Source organism: Balaenoptera borealis, assembly GCF_965194805.1.
Source record: "Balaenoptera borealis genome assembly, chromosome: 14".
In the NCBI taxonomy this organism is placed as follows: domain Eukaryota; kingdom Metazoa; phylum Chordata; class Mammalia; order Artiodactyla; family Balaenopteridae; genus Balaenoptera; species Balaenoptera borealis.
The window spans coordinates 66,037,005-66,063,600 of NC_138875.1; the positions used below are offsets into that span (position 1 = coordinate 66,037,005).

General features: G+C 43.5%; 1 protein-coding gene across 6 annotated transcripts in view; it reads right to left on the reverse strand.

Moving 5' to 3' along the window:
- SPECC1L (sperm antigen with calponin homology and coiled-coil domains 1 like) overlaps positions 1-26,596 on the reverse strand; it is a 121,257-nt gene that overhangs the window by 25,704 nt on the left and 68,957 nt on the right. For all 6 annotated transcript variants that reach the window (XM_082354151.1, XM_082354146.1, XM_082354147.1 and 3 more), the window contains 3 exons: positions 16,299-16,382; positions 13,688-13,844; positions 11,415-11,517 (listed from right to left, as the gene is read on the reverse strand). In XM_082354151.1, coding sequence (XP_082210277.1) covers positions 11,415-11,517; positions 13,688-13,844; positions 16,299-16,382 — 344 coding nt within the window. The remainder of the gene's footprint in view (positions 1-11,414; positions 11,518-13,687; positions 13,845-16,298; positions 16,383-26,596) is intronic.

The window sequence follows — 26,596 nt, forward strand, 5'->3', positions numbered from 1 at the left end:
ATATGCAAAACAGCATTGGGTTTGTTTTTTATAATCTGAAAATCTCAGTCTTTTAGCTGTAATACTCAGTCCATGTATGTATAATGCAACTGTAATATACCTGGGTTTAAATTTACTTCTGTACCCTTATGCTCTGCTCCTTTTCTCTCCTTTCCTGCCTTCTTTTGGATTAATCGAGTATTTATTATTACTCCATTTCCCCCTCTATTAGCCTCTTAATTTTCCATTTTTTATTATTGTTTTAGTTGTTACCAATGTATAATTTCTAGCAGTCACATTAAAACAGTAAAAAGACATATAATATTAATACGTTTTATTCAATCTAATATATTAAAATATGATCATTTCAATATGTATCAATATTTTTAAATGGGTTGTTTTACATCCTTTTTTCCCCATACTAAGTCTTCAAAATCTGATGTGTGTTTTATAATCACAGCACATCTCAATTTGGACTGGCCACATTTGAAGTGCTCAATAATCACATGCAGCCAATGGCCACTGTATCAGACAGTGCAGCCCTAGAGACTTATGGTATGTGACCCTTAACTCACTAATATCTACCATAAATTCAGAATTTTATAACTTTCTGGACAATACAAGGACCTTACAACATGTTAATGACATTTACTTTTCTACCAACCTCTTGAGCCATTTTTGTTTTATATTTTAAACCTAAATACATCGTTAAACAAGACATTTTTATTATACTGCAGAGTCAATATTCATTTATACTTACCCATACACTTATTTCTCCCATTGCTCTTTATTCCTTCCTATAATTTTGTTTCCCTATGGGATTATTTTCCTTCTGCTGAAAGAATTTCCCTTTTTCTTTCAGAGTGGGCCTGTTGGTGATAAATTCTGTTTTTGTCCATCTATGGAGAAGTTGCCAGTCTTATCAGTACTCTTCTGAAGCTACTACTTTTTCTCTCTCTTTTATGATTTTTCTCATTGACTTTCATTTTTGGCAGTTTTAGTAGGACACTCCTGTCCTTCCCTCTCCTCCTAGGACTCCAACTACACACGTATTAAATCTTCTACTGTGTCCCACATCTATGACACCTTCTTACGTATTTTTCAACCTTTCATCTCTCAGTGCTTCACTGTGGATATTTTTAACTGATCAACCCTACAATTCACAAATTTGCATTGTATCTAGCGTGTTGTTAAGTGCATGTATTGGAATTCCTAATTTCAGCTATTGTATTTTTTTAGTTCTAAAATTTCCATCTGATTCTATTTTATAGATTCCATTTCTCTGGTAAAATTTTCTTTCTCTTCATCTATTTTCTTGAACACATTAATCAGTTATTTTAAAGGCCTAATCTAAGTATCTGGATCACCTAAAGTTTCTCCCTATATTACTCATTATTTCCCTTGATTTTCAGTCATTTGATCATGTTTACTGGCACGACTGGTATTTCTGATGGACTGCAAGACACTGGGTATCAGAATATAAGGGGCTGGATGGTGCCACCTCCCTGCAGAAAGGTTTTAAGTTTCTTCTGGCAGCTGATCACCTCGATGTAGCAGGTGAAAGTTCTGATGCTGAATTTCAAGCTGGCCTTTTCCAGTCAACCTTTATCTGTAAGGCACAGTTCTTTTGAGGGCTCTACTGAACTCCCAGGATGTTTGCCAGGGTCACTCCCCCTTGGCTGGTCTTGAACTTTTGGTTTTTATCTTCCTGGTACCAGGAGAACAAAAGCTGTGCTGAAGTCTCTATCCTCTCAGCAGCAGATTTCTGCTGAAGTTCTCCAGGTCCACCTCCATGCATCTTAGCATGCGACAAATACCTTGAGGACAAGAGCTAAGTCAAATGTTGAGTTCACTACTCTGAGACTGTCTTCTCCCTGGGATTTAGGACCCTCAAATCTCTGTTGCCTTAGTATAGCTCCAAATTCAGATTTTAGTTTCCCTCCTCAGTGACTCTCAAACAAGCTCTGGACCACTGCTTTCTGTTTGGTCTCTGACCCATGCCAAGAGCTGGCAAATGCTCCAAGGGTTGAAAAAGGCAGTGTAAACAGAAGCTCAACTCAGTGTGATCTCTTTCTCCCTGCAATCTTGGCTCCTGCCAAATTTGTCCCAGCTGCCTTCATTAGTCCCCAGTGCCTTCACAGACATATATATATATATATTTGCATTTTAAACAGAACAGTTCTCAGCAGAGTTTGATCTGATAACCTATCATAACCACACACAGAAGTCCATATTGAGTTTTAATTACTAATGCATATTTCACTGACTAGTCCACAAGCTTCCAGAAACAGGAACTACTTTTCTATTTCCTGATTTCTGCTTCAATGCCCAGCACACTACCTGGCACAGAGCTTTAGTATGTATTTGATAAGTTAATTTCTATATTAGGAAATATTGCTAGAAAGCAAGTAAAGCATAGCACATAAAAACATCACTTTTAAACCATTCAAGTCCATCAATTCTTCTGATTCCATTAGCCTCCACTAAGAAATGTACAATCTTTCCTTCTTTGGCCCAAGCACTAATGAGCAAATCCCTCAATAAAACTGTGCATTCTTAATGTTTATTTGAGATTACATTACCTCAGGCAGTACTAAAAGCTTTTGCCCATTTATTAAAACTATTTTGTACTAGATTAAGTGATTTCATTATCTTTTGGATTAACTAATCCATCTCTAGGCCTGGTATTTTATCAGAAAACAATGAGATTTCAAAGTAAAGCTCTCTTAAATTAACCTTTAGAGGCTCCTTGATTGTATTCAATTAGGTTTTCCCAGAACAAGAAAACAACAGTACAACAGAAGCTGTTAAATATAAAATTTAGAACCAAAGAAAAGTATACTGAAAGTACGAGTTATATTCCTTATTACCTGGTTAGTCTCATAACATCAATCTTACATTGTTACTCCCTAAAGAAACAGTCAAAGAACTGGAGTAGCTGCCTCTGGGAAGCAGAATTTACAGAGGTGATAGTATAGGGCAGCGGAGCATCACTTCTCTCCATAAGCACTAAAGAACTACTAGAGGTATCTACATATTTAAATTAATTTTAAAACACAGTTGTAGGGCTTCCCTGGTGGCTCAGTGGTTAAGAATCCGTCTGCCAATGCAGGGGACACGGATTCGAGCCCTGGTCTGGGAAGATCCCACGTGCTGCGGAGCAACTAAGCCCACACGCCACAACTACTGAGCCTGTGCTCTAGAGCCTGCGAACCACAACTACTGAGCCTGCGTGCCACAACTACTGAAGCCCGTGCGTGCGCTTAGAGCCTGTGCTCCGCAACAAGAGAAGCCACCACAATGAGAAGCCCACACACCGCAACGAAGAGTAGGCCCCGCTCGCCACAACTAGAGAATGCCCGTGTTCAGCAACGAAGACCCAATGCAGCCAAAAATAAACAAATTAAAAAAAAATTAAAAAATAAAAAAAACCCCACAATTGTATACAAGCTGAGGCACTGATTAAAAAAGAAGAAAGACTCAATCCTTAAAGCAATAGTTCTGAAGGCTGTCTGTGATACCACAGACTCATGGCTCAGCCTTGAGGGAGTCATTGATCCTGGCAGGGGTTCAGGCCCACATCTGTAAACCTGACAGTTAACTTAGATCGTCAAGTCCCCTTCAAGGGTAATATTCTAGCATTCTAAAGCTTCAGTGAATAATTGGTGGCAGCGCGCAATTTAAAAGAGAAAAAATGTATTTGTCAGATAAAAGGCCAACTCACAAGGGCTTGTTTTGTAATGGATGGTTAATGAAATTACAGTGATTAGTACAATTATTTTAGGATGACTCTTAAGAGAGTTAGCGGAAGATGATATGAGTATTAGGGAATCTATCTCTGTTGATTAGACAGTTCCTACGACATAAAGCACGCGCAGTCCCAGCACTAACGATGCACTTGGGGCCTGAGAGTGCAGAATGTGCTAAGTGTCACGTAACAGCTCCTGCTCTAGTGAGCCAGTCCAGTGTCACAGCCTGCCCTCTCCTGCTGATTGTGGGAAGTCAGAGACCAAAGACTGGTCCCACACTGCTGGCTTCAAGGAGGGGTAAGCTCATCCATACTTACAGCTCGATAAGGAAAGGGCTCTGGCACTTCTTACGTGGCTCTTGACAAATTAAGAGCTCTATCAGATATATCTTTCAGCTTAAAAAGATTATGCATATAAAATTATGTCCAATTTTAACTCACAGACCTTGAAATAAAAGAACCAGCATCCTATCTACTTTTAAACAGCAAAACAGATACCAGTCTCACAGGAAACAAAAGCCAGACAAACAAAAAAGCCATACATAGACATCATTACAAAAGTGTCCACAGGAAGTAAGGAAGGGGGGAAACGGGTTTGTAGCACAGACTGCCCAATGTATAAAAAGGTTTTTCTTTATGTATGGCTAACCATTCTGTTTTGCATTATATTTCCCCTTGCATTTTAAGTACCCAGTAAACAAAAAAAAATTAAAATTATTAATTGAGGATCTTAAGGAATTGATTTGTGGTTTTTTTTTTTAACTTAATACAATGTACCTTAAAACCACAGAATCAGAGAATTTAAATGGAGGGAACCAAGAGACATTAGTTAAATCATTGACTTAATGCTTGAATTACCTCAATCAACTTGGTTACTTAATTTTTAATCAACTTGCTACATGGCAAAATGCCATAATCAAGGGGGAGGTACTTTCTAATTATCTAAAATTACTCAATTTAAGGGTAATGGTCTAGGAAAATTTAAAGCTTATGTTACAAGATGACATGCAACAACATAGAAAAATAATACTTTTAAAATCTGTTAAACGCATAGCATATGCTGGAAATGTGCACAACTGCCTCACTTAAGCTTCCATTTTACAGAGGAGGAAACTGAGGCCCAGAGAGGCTAAGTAATTTACAAAAGGTCACACAGTAAGAGGCAGAGCTGACATTCAAACCTTACCTGACACTCAAGTCCAAGGGCTTAATCACGACTCTATGTGTGATTCTCACAGCATGGTCTATGGATCAAGTGCAATGCCTGTAAAAATGCAGATTCCAGAGTCTCCCAACGCACCTCTCGAATTATAAATCTTGAGGGTTGGTTCTCAGGAATCTGCACTTTTCCCACAATCTTCACAGGTTTTTGCATACAAGCCTGAGAACCACTGTTCTAAAAATGAACCTCCAAGGTATCCCGTGACATTCAACATATAGGTTCAGACAGTCATTCAGCTCTGCCATGTGCAGGGCCTTCTGCTGGACGCTGGGAAAGACAGGCCCTTCTAAGGAGCTCACAGTCTAGAAAGGAAGACACACACACAGACTGACAACTTCAGTATCCTTGGGATATATCACGTGGGGTTCTGTAACACAGGGAAAATGAATTACAAAGACCGCCCCCCCACCCCCCCCAAAAAAAAGCCCTGATATACAGAAAGCACTCTGCCCTGGACTGGGTTCAAGTCAAGGAAGAACTAGGCTCCCGGGGCTCTGGGAGGAGGGGGTGCACATTAGGGATGAACCCTTGCGGGGGCGGAGCAGGGCAAAGGCAACGTTGCACAGATGCTGACTTCGAAGCTGAAGGAGCAGACACTCCCCAGATGGAGGGGGTGAAGTGACAGGATGGGGGGCACCAGTGGCCAAGGTGTGATTGTGGAGAAGCCGATAAGACTACACAGGGGCCAGATCAACTGTAAGGGGTCTTGTTCTCCACACCAAGGATTTGAGGCTTTAACCAAATGGCAAAGGAGAAGCAGCTTAAAGAGAAATAACCAGATCACAATTTCAAACCACTTTGGCAGCCAAGTAAAAGACAGACAGGAGGGTGAGAAAATTACTTATGTCCATGCAAAGCCTTCGTACGCAGTGTGCACAGCAGCATCGTATGTAACGGCCATGACAACCAGACGGCGTCAGCAGATGATGGGACGACAACAGGTGGTCCACAAAGTGGAATACTGTTCAGTCGTAAAAGGAGTGACACGTGGAGAACATGCTACAACATAGGTGAACTGTGAAAACATTATGCTCAATGAAAGAGGCAGCCACAGAGGACCGCACGCTGTGTAATTCCAGTGCCATGAAGTGCCCAGAACAGGCACGTCTATGGAGACAGGAAGTAGATCCGTGGCTGCCTACAGCAAATGGGGAGGGACTGCTAACAGGTACAAGATTTCTCTTCAGATTGATGAAAATTCTCTAAAACTAATTGTGGTGATGGTTGCACAACTCTGTGAAGACACTAAAATGTACATTTTTAAATGGGTGAACTGTTATCTTACGTGAAGTACAGCCCAATAAAAAATGATGTTAAAGAAGAAAATGTAAAGGGTTGGGCAATACTGATTTATGCTCGAGATTTCAGTCCTTGATCAAACTGGGAGCCACAGCATTGATGTTCTTGCCACTTGGCAAAGCTGAGAGCATCAGTTTTACCCCCGCTTTCAGGTATGGAGGACTGAAGTCTTTTAGGATGGAGTTTTATGTCTGGCATCTTTCACTTAGCATAATATTTTTTTTTTCTTAAATTTATTTATTTATTTATTTATTTTGGCTATGTTGGGTCTTCGTTTCTGAGCGAGGGCTTTCTCCAGTTGCGGCGAGCGGGGCCCACTCTTCATCGCGGTGCGCGAGCCTCTCACTGTCGCAGCCTCTCCCGTTGCGGAGCACAGGCTCCAGACGTGCAGGCTCAGTAGTTGTGGCTCACGGGCTTAGTTGCCCCGCGGCATGTGGGATCTTCCCAGACCAGGGCTCGAACCCGTGTCCCCTGCATTGGCAGGCAGATTCTCAACCACTGCGCCACCAGGGAAGCCCAGCATAATATTTTTAAGATTCATCCACTTTGTAGCATGTATAAAAACTTCTAATCCATGAACAAAGGATCTTTCCATTTACTTAGATTTTAATTTCTTTCACAATGTTTGTAGTTTCCAGTGTACAAGCCTTGTGCCCCCTTGGTTAAATTTATTTCTAAGTCTTTTATTCTTTTTAAAAAATTTTTATTTTATATTGGAGTATAGTTGATTAACAATGTTGTGTTAGTTTCAGGTGTAAAGTGATTCAGTCATACATATACATGTATCTATTCTTTTTCAAACTGTTTTCCCATTTAGGTTATTACAGAATATTGAGCAGGGTTCCCTGTGCTATACAGTAGGTCCATGCTGGTTATCTATTTTAAATATAGCAGTGTTTACACGTCAGTCCCAAACTCCCAGTCTATCTCTCCCTCCCACCCTTCCCCCCTGGTAATGTAGGTTTGTTTTCTAAGTCTGTGAGTTTGTTTCTGTTTTGTAGTAAGTTCATTTGTACCATTTTTTAAGATTCCACATATAAGCGACACCATATATTTGTCTTTCTCTGACTTACTTCACTAAGTATGATAACCTCCAGGTCCATCCACGTTGCTGCGAACAGCATTATTTCACTCTTTTTAATGGCTGAGTAACATGCAATTGTACATACGTAGCACATCTTCTTTACCCACTCATCTGTTGATGGACACCTAGGTTGCCTCCATGTCTCAGCAACTGTAAACAGCGCTGCAATGAACACTGGGGTGCATGTATCCTTCCGAACCATGCTTTTCTCCGGATATGTTATTATTATTATTTTTGGCCTCACCTCGCAGAACACAGGATCTTAGTTCCCCCACCAGGGACCAGGGATCGAACCCATGCCCGCTGCGGTGGAAGTGAGGAGTCTTAACCACTGGACCCTCAGGCAATTCCCCCGGATATATTATTCTTTATGATGCTATTATAAATGGAAATGTTGTCTTATGTTCATTTTCAGAGTTTCACTGCTAGTATAGAGAAATTCAACTGCTTTTTATATTGACCTTGTATCCTGTAAATCTGCTGGATTTGTTTAGTAGCTCCAAAGGTGTTTATGTGAATTCTTGAAGGTTTTCTAGATAGCAATCATGTCATCTGCAAATAGACATAGTTTTACTTCTTCCTTTTCAATGCCTTTTTTTCTTTCTCTTGCCCAGCTGCCCTAGCGAGAACTTCCAATAAAATGTCAATAGAAATGGTGAGAGTGGGCATCCTTTCCTGTTCCTGATCTTGGTGGGGAAGCACCTAGTCTTTTACCATTAAGTACGATGGTAGCTGTGGGTTTTCACAGATACCCTTTATAAGGTTGAGAAAGTTCCCTTCTATTCCTAGTTTGTTGAGTGTTTTTTTTTATCATGAATGGGTTTTGAATTTTGTCAAACACTTTTTCTGCATCCACTGAGATGATTTTGTGGTTTCTCCCCTTTATTCCACAACATGGTGTGTTACTTTAAGTTTCACATGTTGAACCAACTTTGCATTCCTGGGATAAATCCGACTTGGTCATGGTGCACAATTCCTTTTATTTGCTGCTGGATTCTGTTTGTCCGTATTTTATTGAGGATTTTTGCATAAGAAATATTGGTCTGTAGTTTTCTTGTGATGTCTTTTTCTGGCTTTGTTATCAGGGTAATACTGGCCTCACAGAATGAATTAGGAAATGTTCTCTATTCTATTTTTGGAAGAGTTTGAGAAAGACTGCTGTTAATTCTTCTTTTAAACGTTTGGTAGAATTTACCAGTGAAGCCATCAGGCCCTGGGCTTTTCTTTGTTGAAAGTTTTTGATTACTAATTCTGTTTCTTTAGTTGCTATAGGTCTACTCAGATTTTCTTTCTTTTTTTTTTAAAGTTTTTTTTTTTTGATGTGGACCATTTTTAAAGTCTTTATTGAATTTTTTGGTTACAATACTGCTTCTGTTTTATGTTTTGTTTTTTTGGCGGCGAGGCATATGGGATCTTAGCTCCCCGACCAGGGATCGAAACCATACCCCCTGCGCTGGAAGGTGAAGTCTTTAACCACTGGACCACCAGGGAAGTTCCAGATTTTCTTTCTTCTTGAGTTAATTTTTTTAAATTAATTAATTAATTAATTAATATTTTTGGCTGCATTGGGTCTTCATTGCTGCGTGCGTGCTTTCTCTAGTTGCAGTAAGTGGGGGCTACTCTTTGTTGCAGTGCGCTGGCTTCTCATTTCAGTGGCTTCTCTTGTTGCAGAGCACAGGCTCTAGGCACGCGGGTCTCAGTAGTTGCGGCACATGGGCTCAGTAGTTGTGGCGCACGGGCTTAGTTGCTCCACGGCATGTGGGATCTTCCAGACCAGGGCTCGAACCCGTGTCCCCTGCATTGGCAGGCGGATTCTTAACCACTGTGCCACCAGGCAAGTCCTTGAGTTAATTTTTATAGTTTGTGTATTTTGAGGTATTTGTCAAATTCATCTACGTTAAACAATTTGTTGGTATACTGTTCACAGTATTCCCTTTTAATCCTTTTCATTTCTATAAGGTCATTAGTAACGTCCTCTCCTTTATTCCTGATTCTAGTAATTTTAGTCTCCTTTTTTTTTTTCCTTTGTCAATCTCGGTAAAGATCTGTAGATTTGCTGATCTTTTCAAAGAACAAACTTCTGGTGTCACTGATGTTCTCTACTGATTCTTCTATCTCCTTTATTTCTGCTCTGACCTTTATTACTTCCTTCCTCTGACTGCTTTAGGCTTAGTCTGCTCTTCTTTTTCTACTTTCTTCAGGTTGACGGTTAGATCACTGATTTGAGATTTTTCTTCTTCTTCTTCTTCTTCTTCTTTTTTTTTATCTTTTGGCCACACCGCACAGCGTGTGGGATCTTAGTACCCCGACCAGGGATCAAACCTGCACCCCCTGCACTGGAAGAGCGGGGTCTTAACCACTGGACCGTGAGGGAAGTCCTGAGATTCTTCTTCTTTATAAAGGTAGGTGTTCACAGCTATAAATTTCCCTGAGAGCTGCTTTTCAGCACCTCCCATAGTTTTGTTATGTTATGTTGTGAATTTTCCTTCAGTTATTAATTTCTAATTTCATTCCATTATGATCAGAAAAGATACTCTGTGAAATTTCAATCTTTTAAAATTTATCGAGATTTGTTTTATTACTCAACATACAGCCTATCCTGAATGTTCTACATGCACCTGAGAAGAATACATATTTTGCTGTTGTTGGGTAGAGTGTTCAACAGATGTCTCACAGGTCTAATTAGTATACAGTTCATGTATATAGTACATGGTTCAAATCTTGTATGTCCATGCTAGGTTTTTCTATCTAGCTGTATCCCAATCATTTACTTCTTTTTTTTTGGGGGGGGGGGGGCTAAGCAATTATTTTTTAAGTGTACAGTTCAGTGGCATTAAGTACATTCACATGGTTATATAACCATCACCGGCATCCATTTCCAGAACTTTCTTCATCTTGCAAACTGAAACTCTGTACCCTTTAAACAATAAATCCCCATTACCCCCTGCCCCCAGCCCCTGGCAACCACCACTCTACTTTCAGTCTCTATGAATGTGACTATTCTACGGAGTTCATATAAGTGGAATCCTATAATATTTGTACTTCTGTGTATGGCCCATTTCATTTAGCATAATGTCATGGAAGCAACCTGAATATCCATCGACAGATGAATGGATAAAGATGCGGTACATATATATGATGGAATACTACTCAGCCATAAAAAAGAATGAAATAATGCTATTTGCAGCAACATGGATATAGAGATTATCATATTAAGTGAAGTACATCAGAGACAAGTATCATATGATATAACTTATGTGTGGAATCTAAAAAAATGATACAAATGAACTTATTTACAAAACAGAAACAGACTCACAGACATAAAAAAACAAACTTACTGTTACCAGAGGGGATAGTGTGTGTGTGTGTGTGTGTGTGTGTGTGTGTGTGTGTGTGTGTGTGTGTTGGGGGGGGATAAATTAGGAGTTTGGGATTAGCAGATACTAACTACTATATATAAAATAGATAAACAACAAGGTCCTGCTACATAGCAAGGGGAACCATATTCAATGTCTCGTAGTAACCTATAATGGAAAAGAATCTGAAAAAGAATAGAAATATATATATATGTATAAATGAATCACTTTGTTATACACCTGAAACTAACACATCATAAATTAACTACACTTCAGTTTTTAAAAAAAGGTTAATAAACAAAAGAGAGAGAGACTGACAGGGCAAGAAAGGAGAGGCTATAAAACAGTCCAGATGAGAAATGACAGGGCACAAAGACAGCCCAGCAGGAAGGGGAAAAAGCTAAGAGAAAACTTTAAACATACCAATGATAAGTAAAATCTTAATTTAAAGTAAAATAAATATATTTTCACTCTTAGTCCAGATGAGGCCTTAACAAAAGCAATTAACTGGGACTTAAATGAGAAAGTGCTACAACAGCTGAACAAGAGTATTGTAAAGGTTAGCTACTCTGGAAAGGTAAGAAACTTATTTCATCCAAGGGATACTCCGCCACGTTCAGGGTAGACTTGGAACCCAGTGCAGGACTCATCACTGCTCAGGTGAGCTGCGCTGTCAGCACCTGGTGTGGCAGCTGCTCCCCTGGGGCAAAAGAACCATGGGGCTACCTGATAGCCTTCGGTTTTCTTCTGACACCATTTCAGCAAGGCGTTCCTCTTGGATCCTCCATATTCTCTTGCCAATGCCGAGAGAGGGTCCTTCCTTTCTTCCCTGATAAGTGAAAATAAGGAACCCAAGTTGAAATATTTCTTATTTGAGCACCCTTCTAAACCAGAAATCCAACAAACACAACAGAACATTTGAACACAACAAACACACACTCGGAGGCATCCAATGGCAAGATGTACCTTCACCCGCTGGATTTTGCCTGTCAATTTTTATGGGTCTCACAGACCCACCACCGTCAGGGGGCTCTGCCATCTGCAGGGGGCTCTACTCATTATCCACACGGAAACTGGCAAAGATTCAGCACCGCTGAATCTTGGGTTCCTTATTTTCACTTAGGGAAGAGAGGAAGGACCCTCTCTCGGCACAGCACCACTGTGCCAGGCCATGTGCATGTGCTGGGCAGGGCGTGGTGAGCAACACAGAGACCCTGCCTCTCAAGGAACTTCAGAGTTTACTACGGGACAGACCAACTACAGAAGCTTGGGGGGGGGGGGGAAAATCAATGGCTATACATTACTCATTTCTTAAAATTATATGGAGGGTACTTTAGGGCACTGTCAACTGCCTTGGAGGCAGAAAAAATATCCTACCTCAGACCAGACACTGAATCAAAAAAGATTTTGTGATCACCCTGGCAATGGAGCAGGGGAGGCATACAACCGACTCCTCCAGTACCCAATCCTTCCTTCCAAGAACTATTCTAGAAGCAGAACAGAATACCAAGGAGCACCTGGAGAGAGAGTGCTCTGTAAAACAACCTGTTTCTTGACAAGCAGCACACTCTTAAAAGCCTGGTCTAATTTTTAGTGATGACTGCACAAGTGGAGATTCTAGCCCTACGACCCATACACTTAACAGTCCAGTAACTGTCCTAGAGGTTATGATGTTACAGGTGGCTTACTATTATTCTGTCCATATTCATCCTGCAAAGTATGGTAGGAAATCAAAGAGCACACATGTAGAACTGAAGCTTTTTCAAGTTAGAGGTGCACTGAAATAGCACCAATTTTTATTTAGAACCAAAAGTAAAATATGAAAATATTTCAACTTGCAGTTAGACTGCTGTCTTGAAGAAATATACTTTTATGTTCGTGTACCTGCCCACCAGATTGCTGCCCTGGTTTAAAGGGTTCAAAGAAGTTTGTTATAACACCACTGATCACAGGAAATGAGAATGAAGATAAAGGTGAGATATATGAATGAAAACAAAAGGGCAAGCCAAAAAAAAAAAAAACAAACCCCTATTATGCTCAAAATAAAAGTAACTACTACAATCACTGTGAAAGGTTTCCTCTATTTCACACAGGCCATTTTGTTATAGAAACAGCTTAAAAAGCATCAAAGACGAGTAAAGTCTATGGGCACAATGAGAAGCTGCAGCAAAGAGCCTCCTAGAGCAGAGGGTGCTCTCCTGTAACATCTTCACTGTAAGATAAGGAAACTAAGGCCAGGAGACACCTTGTGGAGGCTCACAACTTCTAAGTGGGGGACCAGGAAGAGTGGGGGCCCTGCCCACCAGCGCGGACAGTGCTCCCCCGGGCTTGGCCAGGGCGGCATGAGCCGCACTCTCCACTGTACCCGACCTGCCTGATCCGCACTGAGTATGGGACCACTCTTCTAAGAGGTCGGTCCCCGAGGCAGGGTTTTAAAAGTGAGCATATCATTTGAGTTTGAGACACCAAATATTCCACTTTTACTCAAACTTCTAAGTCAGTATACGGTAAAGTTCTGAAGCCCACTCCCATCCCTCTTTCAGTTCGTGTTCAGCCTTCCTGCAAACTCACTGGAGTCACTGACCCTACCAGTAACGCTCACCTTCCTCCCCGTCCACCACCCTCAAGGCCTCGCTCGAGTTCCCCTCTTCCAGCCTCCCCAACACTCTATCCACACCCTGTTTTCACTAAACTTACTTTTGTACTCAGCTGTTCTCTACTTGAAAAAACCAAAACCAAAAAACCCCACAAAAAAACAAAATCAAAAACACCAGCTGCTTGGGGAAAATAATTCTCTCTTTTACTTTGCTTTACTTTTTTACTTTCATATCATCTTTCCCAATTCTAGGCATAGAAGACTAGATCAGAAAACACTAAATAACACATAAAGAATGAAAATACATCAGTGCTCGAATGCCGTTACTTTATAACCTGATCATTTAATTTCAAAAGGCCAGGAACGGCAGGCATGAAATGCACCAATGCTAACTGTCCTCTACCTTATCCGGCTTCGAGTGGTGGGGGTCACGGAGGCCGTGGGGGAGGAGGACAGGGACAGCTGTGGCGACGTGGCACCCATGGCCATGAGTGAGGCAGGAGATGCGCCCTCAGGTGCAGAGACGTCTCGCTTCATCTCTTCACTGCTTCGTCTGGACACTGAGTGTAAGAAACAGCCATTATGCAATTTATAGCAAAAACATTTTAAGCTGAGTTCTTGAGACATCTTCTTCAGCAGGTCCCCAAAAGAGCAGAAATTATCATACAGGAGGAAAAACTAACATTCTCTTTAACTTACTGATAACTTGAAAGGTTTTTTTTTTTCCATTTAAAAAAACTGTAGGGGGCTTCCCTGGTGGTGCAGTGGTTGAGAATCTGCCTGCCAATGCAGGGGACACGGGTTCGAGCCCTGGTCTGGGAAGATCCCACATGCCGCGGAGCAACTAGGCCCGTGAGCCACAACTACTGAGCCTGCGCGTCTGGAGCCTGTGCTCCGCAACAAGAGAGGCCGCGATAGTGAGAGGCCCGTGCACTGCAATGAAGAGTGGCCCCCGCTCGCTGCAACTAGAGAAAGCCCTCACACAGAAACAAAGACCCAACACAGTCAAAGATAAAAATAAATTAAAAACAACAACAACAAAAAAAACTGTAAAAAAGGTACAGTTGTTGAAATATGCACAGAAGCCCACATTCCCTGAAGGCAAGGAGTGTGTCTCATCCACCCTTAACACTCAAAGCACCCACCTGGCCCACAGTGAGTCCCCCACAAACCTGCGTTCAACTACAAACACGACCAAAGCCAAAGGCTAACGAAAGCAACATTCACTCTCAACCAAAATCAACACAGCCCTTCTGAACGTGGCCAAAAACACTGCTGAAGAGACAGAAAGGAAAGATACTTTGTTACAGGGCCACACAATTCTGGGTCAAGACTTTTTTTTTTTGGCTGCCTTGGATCTTCGTTGCTGCGCGTGGGCTCTCTCTAGTTGCGGCGAGCGGGGGCTACTCTTTGTTGTGGTGCACGGGCTTCTCATTGCAATGGCTTCTCTTGTTGCAGAGCAAGGGCTCTAGGCGTGCGGGCTTCAGTAGTTGAGGCACATGGGCTTAGTTGCTCCACAGCATGTGGGATCTTCCTGGACCAGGGATCAAACCCATGTCCCCTGCATTGGCAGGCGGATTCTTAACCACTGCGCCACCAGGGAAGTCCCAAGCCACGTTTTAAAAAACATGAATCAACGAAACAGAAAAGCAAAAGGTGTCGTGTCAAGTCAACTACCGAGAGATAAGAACAATCAGGAAAGTCCTATTTTGAAAGTGTAAGGCACTACGCCTTGCTGGAATTACGAAAGTCCTGAGAACTGGGAGGAGGAAGCAGCCATTGCAGCCGTTGAAAACGGAGCCACAACAGAAGCGGCTTTCTGGCCACGATGACATGAGACGCGAGACAAGGTTCCTGACCTCAGAGTCTCTCACCTCAGATGATGCTGGATGCGAGGGAGCCATTATTGCATCATCCCGGGCTGGCTGTAATGCAATCGTGCCAAACACCACTAATTTCCCCCGGATGACTGGAACTGCCCCCTTTCATTGGCTAAACTTCTCTTGATGATTTTAGGATAGCCACAGCAGACTATAACTCAGCATCAGCTAAGCGGTGCATTTAAAGATCAAGAGGAGACATGCTTTCTCCTATTACAAGATCTTATCAGAATGATGCACTTGCATATTTGACATAATTTTATAATTATTCTGCCTTTTCCTTTCAATGTCAGATCTCTGTATGCCTTAAATCAGCAGTTTCTTTGAAGTGGTATGCTAGGAAATTGGATGAGAACACCTTTGATAATTTTATATCAAACAGAGGAAGAAGACTGAGAAAGAATCAGAAGAACTCTGTTACAGGAAAAGGCTCAGGATCTGGGCTTCGGGGGTGGTGATTTTGGCTGGACTTCCCACTGATTTAAAGACCCAGCTAAGATGTACAAAAACTGTACTAACTTAAATCCACATACAAGTGGGACATTAACCACAGGAGGCAGGGTTATAGGAATCTCTCCTTTCCTGGTCCAATTTCTAGTTGAGCTATTAAGGGTTAAAAAATGGCCACAAGGGGAAAATAATATGAACACTGATAAATTGAAGAGTTAGCTCTAGGAGACCGAAAAAGTAAGCCCATCAAATTCATCATTGTAAAATGGCTATAACACTAGAAAAATCTGGCTTCTGGAGAATTTTTGGTGTGCTCTGAAATAACTCTTCAAAAACAGTCATGACACATCTTGGGATAAATATTTTAACCTTTCACAGCTACGCAACTTTGTATGAACCTATATTTTCAGTATATCTTCTAACCCACTCTAGGCACTTAATGAACACTTGTTAAGTGAATGGAACTATCTAGCTCTTATTTTTAATTTTTGAAACCAGGGCCACGAAATGTGATTTCTATGAAATGTGTAAGATACAATAGGGGAAATTCAGAGTGAAAAACAATCAACTAAAGAGCTAAAGAGGCAAGTAAGGTTAAATAAACCTAAAGAGAAAGTACTCGGTACCATCACTAAAACTTCTGGAAGAATCTTTTTAAAAGAAATTTCAGATAAAAAGTATTACCTGAGATGGTCTTGGCACTTTCCATGGCAGGTACTCTCGGCAGAGAAGCAGGTCGGCTGGTCGAAGATGTTCTTAGTAGATGCTCTACACAGGGTGGAAAGTGTCACAGTAAAGAGACCTGACCCTGAACTTCAAGAGGTAAAGGTAGCAGGAAGGTGAGTTTTGCTCCCTTTGCCCCTGAGGCTCATTCATCCCTCCTTCCCATCCAGGGCACCTCAACGGCTCCCCAGAGACAGAGTCCCTTATACAAAACAACTCCCGTAGACAAGGACCAAGGGAAAACATCTCATTCAACTTTTATTTCTAGGGATGAGACATGCAACACAGATGAACACTTCTAAACCACCGACTGCTACTTACCTCTGATGCAATTCAACCAAAATTCCAAGATCCCCCACTGCATCTAGGTCTAAAAGTACAAACTAAATCAAAGCCTTGCCCTGTGTGCCTACAGTTAGTGCAGGAGCCATACGTGTCTACAACCAGAAACAAGTCAGGATGGAAACTGGAATAAGAGAATGATAAAGCACTATCAAGCCACAGAGAGGGATTTCTCTGGTGGCACAGTGGTTAAGACTCTGCGCTCCCAACGCAGGGGCCCGGGTTCGATCCTTGGCCCGGGAACTAGATCCCACTTGCATGCCGCAACTAAGAGTTCACAACTAAGGAGCCGGCAAGCTGCAACTAAGACCCGGTACAACCAACCAAATAAATAAATAAATAAAAAGAAAATATCTATCAAGCCACAGAGGTAGAAGCCATTTGCTTCGACTTCAGGCATCGGGAAGCCTTCAGCAGCATAATGACATGAATTTGTCTGTCAGACGGCTGGCTTCACTAGTGGAGAACAGGGCTGGGGAACAGTATTCAGCCAGACAACATTCAGAGCAGAGGTAGAAGGACATTCAAGTTAGAGGATAATAAATCCCAGCGTGGGTGAACCATGGGGCAGGTGGGGAACAGAGAGGGCAGCAGGGGGATAGCTCTAAAGCAGGGATGTGGCTAACTGACAAGAGCCTCACTGCCTGGCATGTGGACTTCAGTCTGAGGGCAGCGAGGACCCTCAGGAGGGACACAACCAGATCCTGCCTCCCCGTCAAGGGCACAGCTCCGCCTGTTCTCGCTGAACACAGGCTGGGTTGGAGTCTCTGCAGTCCCCCGATCCCTGGCACAGTGGTTCCCTCACCCCCTCAGCCCGGCCAAATTCACCAGCCTTTGGGCCCAGTGTGACACCCCTTCCTCAGCACCTGCTCCCCACAATGGGTGCCCCAGACACAGGCCAGCCCGCGAGGCTGTCACCTGGCCAGGACAAGCCCAGCGAGGCTGTCACCAGGCCAGGACAACAAGCAAGGAAGGCTGGACGTGTTCTGCCTGGTCCGGTGTGTCAGGGACATGTGATGGGGCTGGGCTGAGTGAAGACAGTTAGTCCTGTCTGAGAGCAAACACACTCGATGGGGAAAGGCGGGACCAACCAGACACCAGTCAAACAGCCCCATCAGCACTTCGTTTTAAGAATTAACAATTTAAAAAATACTCCCTCTCAGAATATCATGATGTCAAAAGTAATGGCCTATCACGGTATCTTTCAAGGAGAGCACATCTTTCATGCCAAAATGTGTTTTCTAAGCGTGTGAGGACTGTGTGGTTGTGATCACACAGCACTCTGGAGGGACGCTCCAGAAGACAGGACTCACACAGCCCACAGCCACTATGCCTTTCTTTTCTTTTTTTTTTTAATTTTATTTATTTATTTATTTATGGCTGTGTTGGGTCTTCGTTTCTGTGCGAGGGCTTTCTCCAGTTGCGGCAAGTGGGGGCCACTCTTCATCGCGGTGCACGGGCCTCTCACTATCGCGGCCTCTCTTGTTGCGGAGCACAGGCTCCAGACGCGCAGGCTCAGTAATTGTGGCTCACGGGCCTAGTTGCTCCGCGGCATGTGGGATCTTCCCAGACCAGGGCTCAAACCCGTGTCCCCTGCATTGGCAGGCAGATTCTCAACCACTGTGCCACCAGGGAAGCCCACTACGCCTTTCTTATCCTGAACCAACAAAGCCTCGGTGCAGAGCCCACCAGCAAGCATCGGTCAAAATTCTGAACCCCGTGGTGCTTGCACTCATCTTCACAGGAAGAGTACATTATGCACAAAGACTGACAGACAAAGCAAAGTTCGTGGAACATGGAAAGAGTAGGAAATAGGAGTCAACATTTTAAATTTAGTCCAAATGTCCACTTCACAGTTACGAGACTGGTCATGTCCCTGAAGGCTTCATCTCCCAAAGAACACAGCACATGAGGAGAGTGAGGACAGGTTATAGAGACACACGGGTCAGAACAAGGAGGGTGCCAGCTGAGAGCAAGCAGGAGGCGCCCCATCTCCATCTCTGCCACTGGGCACATGGAAGGCACGCGACTGAGGCACGGTGCACGGACCTGCCGCCCACCCAGTGCAGCCTGCTCTCGCTGCATGTCTAAGGATCCAAATCCGTCTCAACTCAGTAGACAGTCCCTGGCACAGGCCAACGCTGCTCTTCTGAGAAGGTACAAAAAGGCACTGTTCGGAGGCACCTTCCAATGGGCACAGCGCTGCCTGCCGCTCCAGGTGGTGTTCTCACTGTTGCCCACGACACCAGCCACGGAACGAGCACATGCCCCTCTGCTGCTGCAGCAGCGGCTAGATTACAGCTTCACGTCAAACTGCCGGCGAATCCCTCTTTGGGAAATAAGATAAGTCTGTCACAATCAGATGTGGCAGGCAGGAGAGAGCTGACGTTACAGTAATCAGGTCTACTCTATTGCCATATGGAGCTATTCTTGTCTTTAATCCATTCATTAAACAAAAACCACTTGGGTGTCCATGACTTGCCAGGCACTGGACATGATGCAAAGGTCAGAGAAAGGAGGAAAGAAGGCAGCAACTTGCCCTCCTGGAACTCGGAGTCTACAGCGGAAGCCAGACATTTAAAAAATCGCTGCACGTGAGGGATGCAGGAAAGAAGCAGTACAAGGGGCTCTGGGAACACAGCAGGGGACGTGACCTGCTCTTGAGAGGAGGTCCGGAAAGGCCTCCTCGGGAAACGACATCTCAGTTAAGACTAGAACGATAATTAATAGCTTTTATACAGGCAAAGGAGAGCGTGTTCCCAGCACAGTGTTCAGCAGACATCAAAGGAAATCTAGGACAGCAGTGCTGTGAGGGCTGGCGAGGCTGGAAGGTCAAAGCAGGCCAGGCTGAAGAGTGTGGCCTTCACCCACTGGCAACATGGAGCCAGTGACGGTGTCTCGGGTGGACATTCTTCCAGCTGCAGGGGGTGGGAGGGCAACAGTGCATGCAGGGTGATGAGTTATACCCAGAGCAGAGAGCAGAGAGCCTGGGCCCAGGTGGTACCAGGGGAGATGGGAGAAGTACACGGATTCAAGGGCTCTTCAATGAGGCAGAATCAACAGACTTGCTGACCACCTGGAAATGGTGGAGAGAGAAAAGAGGTTCCACATACAGAGATAAGAGAGAAGAAGAGGACTCTGGGAGGGAAAGAGATGAGGACACATGCAATTTGAGGACCCAATGAGATATCCAGGGAAAGATGTGGAGTGCAGGTTTGATCCCTGGTTGGGGAGCTAAGATCCCACATGCCTCGGGGCCAAAAAACCAAAGCATAAAACAGAAGCAATATTGTAACAAATAAAGACTTTAAAAATACTCCACATCAAAAAATCTTTAAAAAAGAAATAAAGAAATAAAGAAATAAAAATAAAAATAGGAGACTAAGGATTTCCCTGGCGGTCCAGTGGTTAGGACTCTGCGCTTTCACTACAAGGGGCACGGGTTCGATCCCCGGTTGGGGAACTAAGATCCTGCAAGCTGCGTGGTGTGGCCAAAAAAAATACAATAAAATTAAAAATTAAAAAAAAAAAAAAAAAAAGACTCTTTAAAAAAATAAAAATAGGAGCCTAAATACCCAACTTCTGCTCATTGGGGAGTAGTTCCAAACGGACCAATGTTCCTGCTGAAAATAACTGTGACATCTTGAAAACATACAAACATCAACTACTTAAAAGCACTGAAGAGAAACTAAAAGCAGGCAGAAAATGAAAGAAATCTGCATTTGGAAGGAACTGGTGGGTGAGTTTCCTAGTTTTATGACTATAGGTGTGAGTGTAGGCCCCAGCTGAGGCCATACAGGGCAGATGAAATTTGGTAGAAAACCCAGGGTCTTGGACTTCCCTGGTAGCGCAGTGGTTAAGAATCCGCCTGCCAATGCAGGGGACACGGGTTTGATCCCTGGTCCGGGAAGATCCCACATGCCGCGGAGCAATTAAGCCCGCATGCCACAACTACTGAAGCCCGTGCGCCTAGAGCCTGTGCTCCACAACAAGAGAAGCCACCGCAATGAGAAGACCGTGCACCGCAACCAAGGGTAGCAGCCCCCGCTCACGCAACTAGAGAAAGCCCACACACAGCAACGAAGACCCAATGCAGCCAAAAACAAACAAATAAATAAATAAATTTATATTAAAAAACAAAACAAAACAAAACAAAAACCCAGGGTCTTATCACTGCCTTGAAGAAGCAGAGGAGATATCTCAGGACAACCAAAGCTGCTGGAAAGCAAGGGGGTTGGGGAAATACCAGAAAGGAAAGAGTCACAAATTTTGTATATAAACTCTGCTCGTATCCCACTGACCTCTGAAATCCACAAGCACTCAGATTCCAAGGAGTTGAATTAAGGAAAAATAGCTGAACAGGTATTTCAACTGAAGGAAAGAGGTTAGAGTTTGAGGTGAACCAAGTTAACTGCTTGCTAACAAAAACCAATTTTCTGCAGAGGAACAAGACAGAATTCAGAATCTCTACAATGTGTGATTCACACTGCCCAAAATACAATCCAAAATTACTAGACATACAAAGAAAAAGAAAAAAGTGACTCATACTCAAAAAAGAAATGGAAACCCACCCAAAGATGACTTATATGTTGGAATTAGCAGAAAAGCATTTAAAGCAGCTACTGCAAATATGTTCAACATTATAAAGGAAAATATGTTCTCAACAAATGAATAGGAAATCTCAGCTGAAACTGCTGAGACAGTATGAGACATGCCCTTCCTGAGACGCAATGCAAAGGACAGCTTAAAGCTGAAATTAGGGCAGACACAGAAAAATCCTCTGGAGCACCCGCCCCACTCTAAACACAAAGTATCACCAGAGCAACTGGAAGCCTGCTGTACACTGAGGACATCACAGCAACAACAAAACTCAAACCCAGCCCAGCTCCTGAGCAGATTAACTCAAGCTCCCACATTAAACACCTAGAAGGAAAGAGGTGCCCATGTCAAGGCATAAAACTGCTGTCCTACACAAGATTCCCAGCTTTCGACAATTATAAAATATACAAAAAGCAAGAAAAAACAATACATTCAGCTCACTGCATCAAGACAGCAAGTAATCAATAAACCAGACTTGGACATGGCACAGATGCTGCAACTATCTGACAGGTCATTTAAAATAACTATGATTAATTATGCTAAAGCCTTGGTGGAAATAGCAGACAACATGCAACAGTTACAATTTCCTATTTGATTTTCACTTATAGTTTCCACCTCTCTGCTGAAATTAGACAAATAAAACTGTGAGAACCACACCTCTGGTTCTCAACTGGGGCAGTTTTGCCAACATACCAATGTCTTGAGGCATTTTTGGTTGTCACAACTAGGGGAGTGGGGTGCTACTAGGACCTTACCAGCTAGTGGGTAGAGGTCAGGGATGCTGCCAAACATCTTACAATGCAGCGAACAGATAATGAATTTTATGTATATACTTAAAAAAAAAAAATCAACCGGAATTGTGGGTGGGGGGGAATGAAATGCAAACTGTGATAAAACTAATCTAACTGTATTACAAAAGCATGACCTAACCACAACGAGAGAGAGGTGAAAAAAGGAGCTGACTTAAGTAACTGTGAGAAGAATCTTGTTTCGAATGGAGACTCTCAGGCTAAACACAAAAAGAACTGTACACAAACACTGCACTCTGGTACATTTGCTTCTCACAGGGTACGGTTTAGCAATTTTGAAACTACTGTACATGTATAAACTCATGACTTTTGATAGAGAAATAATCATCACATGTGTACGTATGGGTTGGTGCACCTACATACAGTCTTCCTGGCTCTGTCCAGAGAGGAGCTGGAGGAGGTGAAACCTCAGCAGTAATGGGTATGCCTCGCACCCAGATCTTGTTTTCTAAATATTACTGATTCCACAGCTGGTGCAGGGAAAAAACAAGCCTGGATCATCTGTGGTGCCCCAAAGTAAGAAAGTGCTTTGGCACTTTGGTGGGGTGGGGGATGAAAAGAGCTCCCAATGGCCAAAGTTGGAATAACATGAGCAGCAAAATAAATAATAGTAATAGACTAACCCAAAGAATAAAATAAATATCCACGAGTCCATACTAACACAAATAAGGGCTATAAATACAACAATAAGTATAATAATATAACACAAATGATTCCTTACAGGAAGAATGAGGAAATAGAAAATCACCGCTAGAGCACAGTACTAACTGCTGCAGGCAAAATGCACAAACAGATGCTAAAATCAGTGAGAGGAAGTTTAAGCAGGAATAGGATATTTATTATTCACTAGCAGACAACCGCTTCAACCAAGTGATCCAGGTCACGTCACCAGTAACAGGACACATCAACATCACGTGCCCCTGACGTGATGCACGTAGACGGGCACATCACCTTGTGCTGCCCTTCCCAGCAGTACGTAACCTCAGCCTAAGCAGGAGAAAACATCAGACCAGCCCATTCTGAGAGACATTCTAAAAAATAACTGACCAGTACTCTTTAAAGTGTCAAGGTTCTAAAAGACAGAGAGAGGGACAAGCTGCTGCAGAAGGGTGGAGACTCAAGGAGGTAAGACAACTCAGTGCAAACTGGGGTCCTGCGTTTGATCCTGGAACAGAAAAGGGACAGCAGTGGAACAGTCGGTGAGATCCAGAGACGGCACTTCAGTTAATAACATTTCCACGATATTGCTTTCCTACTTTTGATAACTGTTCTATGGTTATGTAGGTTGTCCACATAAGGGAAGCTGGGTGAAGGATTTTTTTTTTTTTTTTTTTTTTTTGGCCTTGTGGCTTGCGGGATCTTAGTTCCCTGACCAGGGATCGAACCTGTGCCCCCTGCAACGGAAGTGTGGAGTCTTAACCACTGGACCGCCAGGGAAGTCCCTGCGTGAAGGATTTAAGAGAAGTCTAATACTTCTGTAACTCTTCTGCAAGTCTAAACTTATCTCAAAACGAAGAGTTGAGAGACAGAACACCTTAAACAAATAGTGCAATGCATGTTTATTGCAACAAGGTACTGACTGCAACTTACCTTGAAACACATTTAAAAAAGATGAACTGAAGGAAAGATAGAAGGATGGATAAATATGTGATAAAGCGAATATAGCAAAGTGCCACAGAATCGAGGTAGTGAGATGCGGATACATGACTTCTTTCCACTTTTCTGTATGCTTGAAATTTTATATAATAATATGGAGAAAATATGGGAGCCTAGGTGGTTTGGTTTATCAAGACAAATATTAAGAACTACAAGGAAGGAAAGACCTTCGGAAGTGAACAGATACCCATTAGGCTGTGAATACAGGAGGGTAGGATTTCTATCTGAATTTCTCCTCGAAATTTCCCAGCTAGGGCTGGATCTAGGGCTGGGCCAGAATCTGACTTAGATCTACCCTTTGGAGAATGCAAATTGCTGTGAAACTTTTTAATAAAAGGTTCTTTTTATTTTAATTTAAAACAAAGATTTGGCTTTCTAGTAAAACCTCCTAACTTTGTATCACATTTATTACATGTACCTTCACCATAAATCAATTTTTCAAAATACTGAATTTTTAAAAAGGTTTACATCTCTATCCTCAACACAATTTAGACAGATGATCACAGCAAGAATCTCTTTACAGAACATGACTATCCTTGGACTAATCAGCTTTCTCGGATCCCTGTACATCTGAGCTGATGACACCAACACGACACTCAGGTCCCACTGACGCTGGGCAACCCCAGACTCCCCAGCCATCTGCATCGCCCAGCCGAGGTCTCTGCTTGCACTGGGCCTTCTAAGATCACTGTGCAAGGGGACAGTGGGGACAGTGAAGACCCTCCCAACTGCCTGTATCCATGTACCTGCTTAGGCTACAAACACCAACTCACATCCTATCTACAAAGATTCACCTGTCATGACTCAGACCACTGAATTCAACTGCCAACAATACCAACAAAAGAGCATTTGATTAGTCCATTTATAGTAAGATCTCTGGTCTAAAACATTTTCCTGCAACTGACATACAAGCATGATGAAAAACAGAAAAAAACCACACCTTTTATAAAATACTTAACTGGAAAAACCAACAAATTATCCAATTTAAGTATAGTAGAACAAGAGGCAGCACTTTTCAAGTTTTCAGGAATGAAGCCATTGAAATTTTCAACCTGAAAATCACAGGCTGTGTTGTGTGACTTCGGCCAGGACAGAAGAGACAATCAGGGGAGAAAAGGACCTCCAGCAGAGCTCAGAACTACTCTCTTAACCGGCATGGAGAACCACGGTGGCTTTTTATGACCTAGAATCATTTGGTTGTTCTTAGTTTTGTAAGTGGTTTCTTTCCCTAGTGAATGTTTAAGATAGAATGTTACACTATCAACAAATTCTCAGATACAAATTCACCCAAGTGTATTTCCCTCTCTCTTGTATTTGCAGTTTCAACTAAGCCCAGTTAAGGCACCAGAACAGACAGAAGTGGAGAATGTGGCCGGCACTTGCAGGCAGACCGCACACACAATGTGCCCAATGGTGTTTATCATTTGACCATTACCAGTAATAAAAAGAAGAGAGCCAAAAAGAGGTCTAATTCGGCAGAGCCTCAGAGACGCCTAACACATTTTGTCTGTGTCTTCAATAACCTTGGCCCGCAGACCTTCCACACCCACTTTTCACCCACAAAGCCAGGGTAAGAGCAAAACTAAATGGTAATCTCTGCCCAGTTTCCCAAACTTGTCCCTTCCTAAGAATCACTTGGGGTGCTTGTGAAAATGAAGTTTCCAAGCTCCCTTCCTGGAGAGTCCATGTCAGCAGATCTGAGATGAAGCCCAGGATTCCACATTTTACCAAGTGACTCAGGTAAATCTTATCAACAGGTAAGTTTGAGAAACACCAATGGTGCTGGCAAGGTTTCCCCAGTAAACCTTGTGCTGCCGTGGGCCGATCAAGGTAAGTGGGGAAGGTAGCCTTGAAAGGGGAGAAGGCCCCTTCAGACATAGTAACAGAGTGAGTACAGACAGGAGAGAGAGGCCCCGGGCACAGCACCCCTCACAGGCCAGGCAGGAGGACTGAGCACAGGAGACGGAGAAGGAGACGCAGAGTGGGCGTGAAGGACACCAGAAGAACATCCAGGGGTGGGCGGGCTCAACACGGCCAGATGCTGCCCACAGCCACTGACACTGTGGACCACAGCAGCTTGGGTGGACAGGAGAGGGTACAAAGCTGACCACAGGGGTAAGAGAGCCTTGGAAGAGGGAGCCAAGGCCCTGAGCTAGATGTTCACGATGACCCCGACTTACACAAGGAAACAGCATCCAAGAGGTCAGCAGCAGGACCCGTGACCACACACACAATCCCCGGATCCATCTGGGGGCCAGGGCGGGAACTCGGCACAGATGTAAAGGGAGACTTTAAACCATCCACACTTGTTCCCTTAGCAGGAGGACCTTCCGAGGGGAGAAAAGAACTCAGGCCACAGCTGACGCAGGAACCAGAAGCTGAAGCCGGGATGGAAGGCAAGTCTGCAGGGGCAGTGGCAACAGCACCATCCTGGGCTCCACCATCCCCCCTGTACGCAAACTGCCCACTGAACCCCATGCCTGGCACCCCCCGGAGCCCACGGAGCCAGTCCTCTGCTTCTCTCTCCCCCACACCCGTCCAAACTGCACAGTCTCAGCCCCAGAGCCTGACTCCCACACCAGGAGCGCAGGAGGGGCCCAGCCTGCCCAGCCAGGAGGGGCCTGGGCTCCAGAAGGTGTCACACCTGCTGGGCGTCTCCACACCCACCCCAACCAAGTGTGCCTTTCCCAGCACCTGGCCCAACGCCCAAAACCGTTTTTCCAAAGCACTTCAGCACCACACGTAGGGAGGCAGTGGGGGAGGAGAAGGACCCCTGACCTCAAAAGGCAGAAGCCTTGGGCTCGGGTGCTGGGGCCGCCATAAAGAGCCGCGTGGAAATGGCACTCACTGAAC